The 13,001-nt window shown below is 49.5% G+C and overlaps 1 protein-coding gene across 4 annotated transcripts in view; it reads right to left on the bottom strand.

Annotated features, from left to right (window-relative positions):
* The window catches only part of plekhg4b (pleckstrin homology domain containing, family G (with RhoGef domain) member 4B), a 57,385-nt gene extending 45,026 nt beyond the window's left edge, over positions 1–12,359 (bottom strand). For all 4 annotated transcript variants that reach the window (XM_079502804.1, XM_079502806.1, XM_079502805.1 and 1 more), the window contains exons 1-2: positions 12,131–12,359; positions 779–976 (exon numbers count right to left, since the gene is read on the bottom strand). In XM_079502804.1, the coding sequence (XP_079358930.1) occupies positions 779–976; positions 12,131–12,199 (267 nt within the window). In that variant the 5' untranslated portion in view covers positions 12,200–12,359. The remainder of the gene's footprint in view (positions 1–778; positions 977–12,130) is intronic.
* Between the last annotated feature and the right edge of the window lie 642 nt (positions 12,360–13,001).

Below are 13,001 nucleotides of genomic sequence, written 5' to 3'. Positions count from 1 at the left end.
GACTTCCTGCTAAAGTGATTGAGAACGTGATCCTCCAGCGAAGCCTCTCATATTGCGAGCCGTACAAAGACTGCACTGCACACCAAGCCATTCTCAGGGGCTAGGCTTAGGCGAAACTATTGCTGTATGGCTATCGTCACAGTGTAATCACAGCAGAGATGAATACAGCAGAATAAGGTTTCAGGACTTTGGACATGGAGCCCTAACCCACAGCAATCAAAGCTTGTGGGAGCCGATATTGAGTTTCAGTTTGGGCCAAAGAGGCTGAGAGCGACCACAGTTTCTCTCTGTTTGTCTATTCAGAGCATGGATGGCCTGGCTCTCAGCTTGTTTTCTGAACAACAATCAACTCTGTCCCAGTCCGTCGCTCCCCTTCGCCTACTCGGCAAAAAAGTTCCCACTCATCAGCTCTGCACTCACATTCTCTCTCTGTCTTTTCTCACAACATTTTTGTCTAATTGCTCCAACGCAGTATCTATCGGAGTGTGTAGTATTCCAGATATGACGTGTTTGGGTGGAACTAAATGGGGGTTTTGTGAAGCTTTCAACTTTATCTTCCCTTCATTTTGTCCCTCGCTGCCCTTTTCATTGCTTTTCATCTCACCTGGGACCGAAGCCAAATCTAAGTGCCAAACAGAACATCTAGCCAGCTCCGCTGTGTTCTCCAGAAAACAGCGGAGGTCAGCTACCGGACGAAAGATTAGCCTGCTTTGCCCTCTTAATAACACCAAAGCAACACAACAGGAGTCATCCATCCAGTCCTGGCCGTCTTACTTACGCACGTCTCCTGCTGGATGACCTGGAGGATTCTCTTAGCGGGGAGGAGGAAGTCGACGAGACAGCGGAGTCCGTCCCCGCGGTACTGCCTCTCCACCACACTGAACAGCTGCCAGAGCACCGTGGCAGCGGTGACGCTGAACGGAGGGTAGAGGGCCGACAAGGTGCTCTGGATGCAGTTGTCCAGAGACTCCGAGTCCTGAGGAAGAGGACAGAAGAGACAGAAGCTGGATAAAGATGGCAAATATACCGGCACATCAACATAACACATCGCCATACTTTTACGCAAATTCCGTATTGCAAACAGGCAGCAACTTTTAGACAGCCTTGCAGTAGGAAGGTCTTGGGTCCCAGGCCAGTAACGAAATGTGTGGTCCAGGAGGGCGAGCATCTTAACCACTACTCTCCCAGTGGGTACTAGCCAGTACCTTTGAAGTCATGCTTCAAAGAAAGGTTGTTCGAGGCCACCGGTTTGCATGTATTTGTCCACATGCATGCACTATTATTCACAGTATAATGAACCATTATGCAGCCATATACTGTTTAGTGTTCACCTCTGAAGCTGGCCAAATAGTGACGCAAACATGACATCAGACAAATACGTTATAACCCGCAACGATGAACACTTGTTTTCATCATGCTGTGGTTCCCACTGACTGCACAAACAAGGGTGCACTTACACAAGCATGACCACGTAAACACAAATCTGTGACACAAGCAAGTGTAGTGAGTAGTGCTGTAGCAGTGGTTTTCAACCCTTTTCATATCCAGGCCCATTATTTTTGAGTGGTGTAAACCACTCCTACAACTGGCTTTTGTGTGCATAAAAAAATGAGCATGGTTGCTATGTTCAAAATAATTTCTGACGTAATTAAATCACACCCGGGTGAACTGGATGACCGTAGCAACCGTGGTCATTTTCTCTGCGCAGAAAAAGCCAGTTGTGAAATCACATCCGGGTGTGATTTCATTACGTCAGATCAGAGCTGATCAGGCTACATAATACCTTACCTTATTTCATTACGTCAGACATTACGTCAGACCACAGCTGATCATGCTATATAAAACCTTACACCACTCAGTTCACACGGGTGTGATTTTTTATTCTGCATTTGAGCCACGGACAACCATTTGATGAGACTTTTCTAGAATATTTACTAGAATATTTAGTTGTCGGATAAGATTTTGTCCACAATTTCATGCTGTATTGGTGTTTTAAAAGGACAGACAACAGGCAAGCGTTAATCAAAATAACATTTCTTCTACATTCTCTCTAAATGTGTAGACTTCTTGTAAATTAAGTAATGCAGATTTTTAACAATAATTTAACTCTTGAAACCAAATGGACCCTCCTGGGTCCATTTGGTTTCATTTTACACTCTCAAGAGTTAAAGGGTCCATAAGGGTCCATTTGGTTACCAACTCAGCTGGGGACCACCTGGAACCCCCCCAAGGCCCACTGGTGGTCCCCGGACCACTGGTTGAAAACCACTGATATAGAGGTTATGCGTATGCATAAAGTGAGTGGCAAATCAACCTTTCTGTTTGGATGTACAGTATGGGCTGTCAAGGCCAGAATGTAGGTTTTTGCGACTCAGTAGGTGTTCCTGAATAACTTCTGGGTATGGTGATGATGTCATGCGCATGTACCCTCCATTGTAACTTTTGATGTTTTGAGAAATAAAATATATGGATGGCCTGTTAGTAGCTTTAGCTACCCATATCTGAGTTGGGACCCTGTGCAACGTTTCTCTGTGCAACGTTTTGCCAAACTTTGTGTACCTTTTGTGTTACAGTATGTGTCACCTCACAACAGACCAGCAGAGGAGTGCCGAGTGACCCGGAGTCAAACTGTCAGGAAGCCTGAACTTCACGGGAAGTGTCGGCCATATTGGTCTTTCCATTAAAGCGAGGGGAAACACCTGGGGGGGCGGAATGTGACGTCACTGTCAGCGGACACAAACAGCAGAACTGGAAAGTCCAGACTAGACTCCAGTTTGGCAAGCCCTCCAATAACAACCATGTCACCGCTCACTCTGTCTGACCCTTAGTGGTCATTAAGCCTGATTTATAGTTAGTTGTGCTCCGGCAGCGCGCCCCACCACAAAAGTCCAGATCTGCAAGCTCACAACGCGTCGCTGTGAGATGGCGCTGTGAGCTTACAGATCTGCCATTTGTGGTGCACATGCACGGCAGGCCCGTGCTACTGACAGGGTTGTGAGTGGCACTGGTCTGGGACTCCAGTGCTCTCGGAGGATGAGGTTGACCTGCTGGTGGTGTGGTCATCGTGTTCACATGGAGTTCAGTCACCCCCACCCCCCACTCCATCTCCCGTCCTTCCCGAGTGGAACACAGCAGGGCAATGGAGGCATCTGCCTCCACAGATAGAGAGAGAGGGCTGCCAGGGAAAGTCCAGAACAACAGGACAGATAACTATGCGCGTGTGTTTGTGTGTATGTGAGGGGGAGGTTAGATCGTGGGAGGTAGGGTGTTAACTTACAGTTGATTGTCAATGCCAAGTTTTAGAATTTGCAGGACAGCGTAGCAGTAGACAGATCGTAAAAAGTAGAAGGTCAGTGTTTGTTGTTAAGGCCTCTGAGGTGCCTCTCTCCCAGGCTTTTTACTATACGTTTAAAGCCAGATTTTCTTCGGGTTAATTGCACGCTGGAGCCAACAGGGAAATTGAATGGGCGCATTGCGTTGTGAGCTTGTAGATCTGCTATTTGATTACTTCTTACTAGTAGTGAAAGTATATTTTCCCTTTAATTAATGGATTTTGTATGGAATTATGGGGGGAATTTTTGGAACATCATTTGAAATAATAGAAGAACAAAATATAGGAAAACAAAAAATACTCGCGACCCATAAAAATTGGTCCGCGACCCACACATGGGTCCCGACCCTTCAGCACCATCAATTAGCGGAGAGTGACTAGACTCAGAGTGCATCAGTACACACACACACACACACACACACACACACACACACACACACACAGACACACACACACACACACACACACACACACACACACACACACACACACACACACACACACACACACACCACGGCATCACCACCACAAGGCCCCCATTGTGCTCTCCTCCGCCTCTCTAAGCGCTGTGTACTGTACGCCCGCTGGTGCCCTGAAACGAAGAAAAAAATACGCCCACTTCCATTAGCAGCCATGCAGCCTCTCTCTCTCTCTCTCTCTCTCTCTCTCTCTCGACAAGAGACACAAAAATGTCTCTGGGCATTAGTCACTGTTGCGCCAGGGAGGAAAAGAATAACACTGGCTTTTTTATTGAGGGAAAGCTAACAATGGGAGGAAAGCGTGAGGGCTTCAGGGTTTTCGGAGCGGCCTGGAGAGTCGTTCCTCGGGTTCCCAAGGCGGAGAGGAACGGCTGCTGGGCCACAAAAGCGGCGCTTTGAAAAGCGATTAATCAGCAGAGCAGAGAGGGGTTTTTTTTGTTTGTTTGAGCTCGACTATAAATCGGCTGCTCATTCAACCTGTTGCACCGGACAGGCTGACCAGGGAGAACCCAACCTTTACAAAGTCACTGCTAAAACCAGGCAGCACAATGGTGGCTTTGAACAATGTGTACACATTCAGCATGCTGGCAATACATCGCTTCATAGGCCCCCTCCACACACACACACATGTGCACGTGCACGCGCACACGTTGCCAAGGGCCTATTCAGAAACTCACTTCACCTGGCAAGTGGGAGACATCATCTGCATGTCTCAGCACAGCCATGGAGCCGAGGCCTGAGCTATATACTGTACTTAGTTGCGCGCGGGTGACGCGTAACCAGAAATAACAGATCTACAAGTTCACAGCACGCCAGGGGTGAGATGCGCTGTGAGCGTCTAGATCTGCCATTTACGGTGTTAGCCACAACAAGCTTTAGCCACAACACCACTGCTTCCCCTCTGCTGTAAGCCACGTGTGTGTGTGTGTGTGTGTGTGTGTGTGTGTGTGTGTGTGTGTGTGTGTGTGTGTGTGTGTGTGTGTGTGTGTGTGTGTGTGTGTGTGTGTGTGTGTGTGTGTGTGTGTGTGTGTGTGTGTGTGTGTGTGTGTGTGTGTGTGTGTGTGTGTGTGTGTGTGTGTGTGTGTTTGTGTGTGTGTGTGTGTGTGTGTGTGTGTGTGTGTGTGTGTGTGTGTGTGTCTAGCCTCAGAGCCTCAACCAGGACTCAGGGCTCCGGTAGTAGACCTTTTCTCCGGTGGTGTAGGTATTTATAGCCGTCTGGTCTGGCTGTGTCAGGCAGGCTGGAGGTAAAGAGGCTGTGGCAGGCAGGCTGGAGGTAAAGAGCCAGGATGGTATTTATAGCCGTCTGGCTGTGGCAGGCAGGCTGGAGGTAAAGAGCCAGGATGGTAATTAATAGGCAGAGGATCCAGGTGGGATGCCGCTGTCCCCACAACCCCGGTTGTTTTGACAGCTGTTCCAGATGCATGCTGAACAATGCCAGTATACTAACTAACTAAGCACAGTAGAAATGACCGTTTCTCAACCAGTGGATTGGGACCCACGGGGTGGGTCACTCCCAAGATGACCTGGCAGGGTTGTGGGCGAACATTTACAGAGGAATTACCATTATCAGTAACAAAACAACTTTAGGTCCCAGTGTAAAATGAGAATTGAGTTATCTCATAGAAGCAGTCGAACGAATACTCTCAACACCAGAGTTTTCTTTTTGTGCAATTGTTGGTGTCATGATGAGTACATCCACACAGATGTTTTTTTCCACCGTGAGTAAATGCAAGAACAATATGAATGTTAAGGACTATATCAGTTATTAGATGTATATAACTAAGCAAGTCAAATACGTCATCCGTCAATAAACAAGATTGTAGACCAGATATCTCTCCTGTCACCCAATGACATATATGTGATCTGTGTCAGAGGGCATTGTGAGAAAAATAACATAAAGAGGTGGGGGGAGGGAAAAGGAGAAAGAAAGAAAGAAAGAAAGAAAGAAAGAAAGAAAGAAAGAAAGAAAGAAAGAATAGAGCAAGGGTGAAGGGGAAAGAGGTAGTCACACTCACAGGCACATTTAGTGGGTCAGGGACACAAAAGGAGTTGCGCACCAGGCGTCCAGTGAAGCATGAAGCCACCAGGGGTTTGTAACAGGAGGAGAGTCCTGGAGCCTCACGCAGACAGCTCACTAACCTAGAGCCCTGGAGCCCCACGCAGCCAGCTCACTAACCTAGAGCCCTGGAGCCTCACGCAGCCAGCTCACTAACCTAGAGCCCTGGAGCCTCACGCAGACAGCTCACTAACCTAGAGCCCTGGAGCCCCACGCAGCCAGCTCACTAACCTAGAGCCCTGGAGCCTCACGCAGCCAGCTCACTAACCTAGAGCCCTGGAGCCCCACGCAGCCAGCTCACTGCCCTGGAGCCTCACGCAGCCAGCTCACTAACCTAGAGCCCTGGAGCCCCACGCAGCCAGCTCACTAACCTAGAGCCCTGGAGCCTCACGCAGCCAGCTCACTGCCCTGGAGCCTCACGCAGCCAGCTCACTAACCTAGAGCCCTGGAGCCCCACGCAGCCAGCTCACTAACCTAGAGCCCTGGAGCCTCACGCAGCCAGCTCACTAACCTAGAGCCCTGGAGCCTCACGCAGCCAGCTCACTAACCTAGAGCCCTGGAGCCTCACGCAGCCAGCTCACTGCCCTGGAGCCTCACGCAGCCAGCTCACTAACCTAGAGCCCTGGAGCCCCACGCAGCCAGCTCACTAACCTAGAGCCCTGGAGCCTCACGCAGCCAGCTCACTAACCTAGAGCCCTGGAGCCCCACGCAGCCAGCTCACTAACCTAGAGCCCTGGAGCCTCACGCAGCCAGCTCACTAACCTAGAGCCCTGGAGCCCCACGCAGCCAGCTCACTAACCTAGAGCCCTGGAGCCCCACGCAGCCAGCTCACTAACCTAGAGCCCTGGAGCCTCACGCAGCCAGCTCACTAACCTAGAGCCCTGGAGCCTCACGCAGCCAGCTCACTAACCTAGAGCCCTGGAGCCTCACGCAGCCAGCTCACTAACCTAGAGCCCTGGAGCCTCACGCAGCCAGCTCACTAACCTAGAGCCCTGGAGCCTCACGCAGCCAGCTCACTAACCTAGAGCCCTGGAGCCTCACGCAGCCAGCTCACTAACCTAGAGCCCTGGAGCCTCACGCAGCCAGCTCACTGCCCTGGAGCCTCACGCAGCCAGCTCACTAACCTAGAGCCCTGGAGCCCCACGCAGCCAGCTCACTAACCTAGAGCCCTGGAGCCTCACGCAGCCAGCTCACTGCCCTGGAGCCTCACGCAGCCAGCTCACTAACCTAGAGCCCTGGAGCCCCACGCAGCCAGCTCACTAACCTAGAGCCCTGGAGCCTCACGCAGCCAGCTCACTAACCTAGAGCCCTGGAGCCTCACGCAGCCAGCTCACTAACCTAGAGCCCTGGAGCCTCACGCAGCCAGCTCACTGCCCTGGAGCCCCACGCAGCCAGCTCACTAACCTAGAGCCCTGGAGCCCCACGCAGCCAGCTCACTAACCTAGAGCCCTGGAGCCTCACGCAGCCAGCTCACTAACCTAGAGCCCTGGAGCCTCACGCAGCCAGCTCACTAACCTAGAGCCCTGGAGCCCCACGCAGCCAGCTCACTAACCTAGAGCCCTGGAGCCCCACGCAGCCAGCTCACTAACCTAGAGCCCTGGAGCCCCACGCAGCCAGCTCACTAACCTAGAGCCCTGGAGCCCCACGCAGCCAGCTCACTAACCTAGAGCCCTGGAGCCTCACGCAGCCAGCTCACTAACCTAGAGCCCTGGAGCCCCACGCAGCCAGCTCACTAACCTAGAGCCCTGGAGCCTCACGCAGCCAGCTCACTAACCTAGAGCCCTGGAGCCCCACGCAGCCAGCTCACTAACCTAGAGCCCTGGAGCCTCACGCAGCCAGCTCACTAACCTAGAGCCCTGGAGCCCCACGCAGCCAGCTCACTAACCTAGAGCCCTGGAGCCTCACGCAGCCAGCTCACTAACCTAGAGCCCTGGAGCCCCACGCAGCCAGCTCACTAACCTAGAGCCCTGGAGCCTCACGCAGCCAGCTCACTAACCTAGAGCCCTGGAGCCCCACGCAGCCAGCTCACTAACCTAGAGTCCTGGACTCATGGAGCCGCACACACTCCTTTTTCTGCTGGCTCGATTGCCTTCGAGTGATAAGTGACCTACTGGTCATTATCGGTTGATAGCATTCAAAACGGGTGAACCTAGACTAGTGGAGCCTCATACAGGCATTGTGAGCTTGTAGATCGGATCTTCCTCAGAGTCTGCAGGAAGATCGCAAGATCGAAATGTCAGTCCATTCTTTGTACTAGCGCCTGAATAATAAAAATCACACCTGTGTGAAGTGAGGGGTGCTCTTATCACTACAACATCTCATGAACAACTGAATTTATGCGATTGGTTGGTTCAATTTACTTTGGTGGACATTTGTCCTAATTTCTCCTTTCATTGTCAATGGCAAATATTGAGACCAAAGCTGTATATATAGGAGGGGCTAGCGCCCCTCAAAAAGGCTTAGGCCTAAACTGTCCGCTCTGCTCCAGTGTCTATCCTTTCTTCTGCAACTGTTGTCCTCTGCTCCTGTTACGCACGAGAAAGCCGTATTAGGCTTAGGCTCGCTGGTAGACTCCCTTTGTTCATTAAATTGTAACTTTAGAAATGTGCAGATATCCCGTATGCACTTAATGTTGAGTGAGAAAACAATGATGCACAGTAAGATAATCATCTGGGGATCCCCCAAAATAATATGGGAGTTTGATAACCAGTGCTAGAACCCTTGACTGGTGGAGCCCCATTCAGTCAGCTCACACAGGACCACAAAATACAATGGAAACAAGTCCCCATGACTTTGTGTTGTACTTTTAGCCTCAATGCCGTACTGTATCTTTGTACTGTTTACATTATTTATTTATATTACTTATAAAGTATTCAATCAATAACCCAATCAATCAAAAACACTCACTAACTAACCCCTGGACCGGTGGAGCCCTCACTAGCCACCGAATGCCAGGTTGAATGTTGTTGAGAATGAGAACCTATAATAAAAAACGCATTACAAGGCAAGACAATGGTTAAGCATTTGGCCTGTGAGTTACTTGCAGCATTATATTATACTGCAATGCAAAAGTGATCCAAGAATACTTCAAAGGTACTGTATATGGAATTACAACAGGACACAGAGGGTATAAAAAGGGCTTTCCTGGACAGGTGCAACAAAGAGCCTGCAGGTTGCTCAGACCTGCCCTTCTGCCAGGTGCCAAGAGCCCCACAAAGGAACCGCTGAGACCTCACTCCACTGTCCGAGCTGCTGTGTGATTCTGCCTTTTGATGTGTGCCAATAGAAATCCTACCTCACGAGAGAATGGTGGAGTACGTCCCTCTTTTTTCACTCATGAACTGATCCCATCTCTTCAAATAGGAGCTCACATCAAAACCGAACACAAATCCCCCCCCCCCCCCCCCACACCCCACCCTCTCTCCCCTCTAATTAGTACCTCTCCAGCCCACCCCCACCCCGAGGTGTTCTCCTCAACTTACTTCATAACAGATATTTATTTTAAATCCTCTATGATCACAGTCATTTCCAAGGACTTTGACCTTTGACCTTGAGCTACTTCATATTGGTTGCCTGGTACATTATGGTAAATGGTTTGCATTTCTAAATGCAGACCATGCAGAAATGCAGTTTTTTTTGCGGCTTCTGCCTTTATTTATTTTTTATTTTTTTATAGAGGGACAGACAGTAGGCTGACAGGAATTGGGGAGAGAGACGGGGGAGTGACATGCAGTAAAGGCCGTCGGGATCGGGAGTCGAACCCGCGGCACACTGCCAGGCTGGATTACCAGCCAAGGTGCCTGGACCACTGAGCCACGGCCCAGGCATGGTTTGCATTTCTAACACTGGTTCTCAAACCTTTTAAGTTCAAGGACCCCCAGTTTGGTATGTATATTACCACGGACCCCCATAACTCAGTTTACATGTAAACACTTGAAGTTGCAGATCTGTAAGGGTCCATATATGGCATTATGGTTCCTCCTAACTGTCATAACATAATTTCTGCTGCATGGGGACCCCTGGGTCTCTGAGACTTTGATAATCACTGATGTATACAGCATCTTTCACACTGCAGTTTGTCCATTACATACCCTGAGTCACACAATGGCAGAGGCAGTCATGTAAGGCACCAACTCGCTCATGAGGAGCAGCGTTAAGGGGCTCAGCGTCTTGCTCAAGCACCCCTTCGGCATTATGTCAAGAACACCTGGAAATTGAACCGAGAACACTCATATTCCCAGACTGTAACTGGTCTACCTCCCTGAACCACTTCTGTCCCTTTTAACTGAAGCTTATGCCGTAGTTCCACTCGTAAATCGCATCATTTGAAAGGTCTAGTACAATGTACTGTAAATGGTATTGAAACAGAGGGAGAGACAGGAACCGGGGGTGGGGGGTTGTGTCAGTGTTGTTTTGACCCAACATTCGTTTGAGGTCTCAAGCTGAGAGGGTCTAAAGTGGGAGAGAATGCAATCTGTCGAGGCACCTCTGCTAAATCAAGACCTGGTACTGGAAACTCACAACCATAACATCCTCATTATCTGTTAAAACGCACGCACGCACGCACGCACGCACGCACGCACGCACGCACGCGCACGCCGCACACACACGTGCACACACACAATAATGAGGTGGATTTGTAAAAAGACACTTGTTGTAAGTGTTATCTCAGCAGATAAACTTTAACTCTACAAGCCCATAGCAACTGTGTGTCAAACACAAGCAGCTCTGACAGAGGCCTGCATGTGGCACAGCAAGAGACAGGCACTAACTGTGTACAAGTGTTGTTGTGAGCTTGTAGATCTGCTACGTTCGTCGATATGTGTGCCAAGTTTCATGTGGATAATGTAAGCATCAGAGTGTGTGGTGCAGTTTCTGTACATTGTGCCCAGTTTCCCACAGTCGTTATCAGAGAGTTGACTCCTGCCATCAGTGGACAGTTCATGACTGTGTCCTACAACAGGATGTAAACAGCTTGGGACAGCATATTGTTCCTGAGCAGAAGACGTCACACCGCACAGACCCTATAGATAGTAACATCACGCACGCATGCATGCACGCACGCACGCACGCACGCACGCACACACAAAGCACAAATACTGCACATACAATTATGGTTCAGTGGGTGCCAATTCTGCCAAACAAGAAGCAGGAGAGGTGAGCTGCGCTCTCAGGCCTGTTGTGAGTGAAGCCTGATAGTCGTGCATTGTGCAATGAAGATTGCAGACCTACATCACAAAGTGTAGATCTGCTATTTTTGGCACAACCGAGTATAAATCAGGCATGACAGTAGGGACAATAGAGTGCAACAATCTAGCGAAAACTGTTGGGTGAACACGGGACAAATGTAAATCCTATTTTTTAACCAAATGTGGCACCTACAGTTTACATTTGGTGAAAATATTTGATCTACAACCTCACAATGTGTACAATGGTGAAGATATTTGGTGTAGGGGGACATACTAGCAGACCTAGTACAGAGCCCTGATGGATCCCGGTCAATAAAGTATATTATATAGGGTTTAAGGGGATATGAATTATTGACAAAAACATATTTTCCATGGCCACGGCTTTAGCATGAACACGTCAGGGTGCAACAACAGGTGAATCCCTGGAAAAAACAGACAGAGCATGCAAGCATGCATTGCATGGAATACCTTGTTAGACTTATGATGTTGCATGCCATGCAACACTGCATAGTCTAACAAGGTATTCCATGCCACTTAGAAAAGTGAAAAACGTGACATGGACCATCTCTAAAGTTTTCTTCTGTTATTTTCTGTCATGCATTCCGAATTCAAAGTGAATTCAAAGTGCTCCACAAACACAACAACACAAAACAACTTTGGATTTACTTGCACTGTTGAGAGTTAGGACAACAGCTCTCCCTTATCCTTATGTGTAAGATTTAAAATTACCCGTTCAACACAATCCAATAGCAGTCGTCTAGAATCTCCAACATAAAGGAAAGAAAAAACCTATTGTAGTTCCCCAGGATGTATAATAACAGGCACATGTCACGTATTGTACAAACAAGCTGCAGGACCTTCCCAGAAAACCTCAGCTGTGTATTCAACAGAAATAAAACATGGCACAGAAAACTTTGAAAATGAAAAAGGACTAAATATAGCAAAACCTCACGAGACAGAGAAATCACAGGCCGGCTGCTGTACATATATAGGATTTGGGTCAAACACCGCCCCGGGGCCGGTCCAGCCATAATGAGAGGGCAGAGATGTCAGAGAACTCCATTCCAGCACCTACCTTAATGCTCAGGTAGTTGTCACAGCTCCTGGACTTTGCTCTGGAGTGCATTTTGCCCAAGGATAACATTTAGGATATGGTCAGGAAACTGAAGTCCCCCAAGAACTTTAGTAAATAAATGCTAAACAACGCCAACCCCCAAAGCATGATAGCATCCACTGTAAAGTCCGCACTGGAGGTGCTTTACGGTTGCTCTCAGGGCTGCTGTATCAACAGGTCCAGCGCCATGGCAGGTTTTTCTGTCCCCTGTTCTCTCTCTCTCTCTGTATTATGTCTCGGCCCTGTGCTGTCCTGTAGGGCAGGGAGGCTTGACTAGACTAAACTCCTGTTGCAGCATGAGAGAGCCAGAGCCACAGCTCCACCCCCCTCCCACCACCACCACCACCCTCTCTCTCTCTCTCTCTCTCTCTCTCTCTCTCTCTCTCTCTCTCTCTCTCTCTCTCTTCAAGCTTCCACCATCAACAAAACCTCCCCCACCCTCCTGCACCACACTGCATTGCACTGCTTAATACTGACGCCTCTCCCAGCTGAGATAATGCACAGCAGCACAGATGCAACTTCCATCAAATGTGGGCACGCACACACGCACGCGTACACGCACACACACGCACACACACACACACACGCGCACACACACGCACACGCGCACACACACACACAGTCACACGCACACACAGTCAGTCACACGCACACACACACAGTCACACAGTCACACGCACACACAGTCACACGCACACACACACACACACACGCACACACACACACACACACACACACACACACACACACACACACACACACACACACACACACACACACACTTGCCTGCACAACATACACAATAACACCCCTCCACTCGACCCAGCAGGGG

The sequence above is a fragment of the Electrona antarctica genome (genome assembly GCF_951216825.1).
Source record: "Electrona antarctica genome assembly, chromosome: 6".
Lineage (NCBI taxonomy): Eukaryota > Metazoa > Chordata > Actinopteri > Myctophiformes > Myctophidae > Electrona > Electrona antarctica.
This window is presented reverse-complemented; position numbering and strand designations above follow the sequence as displayed.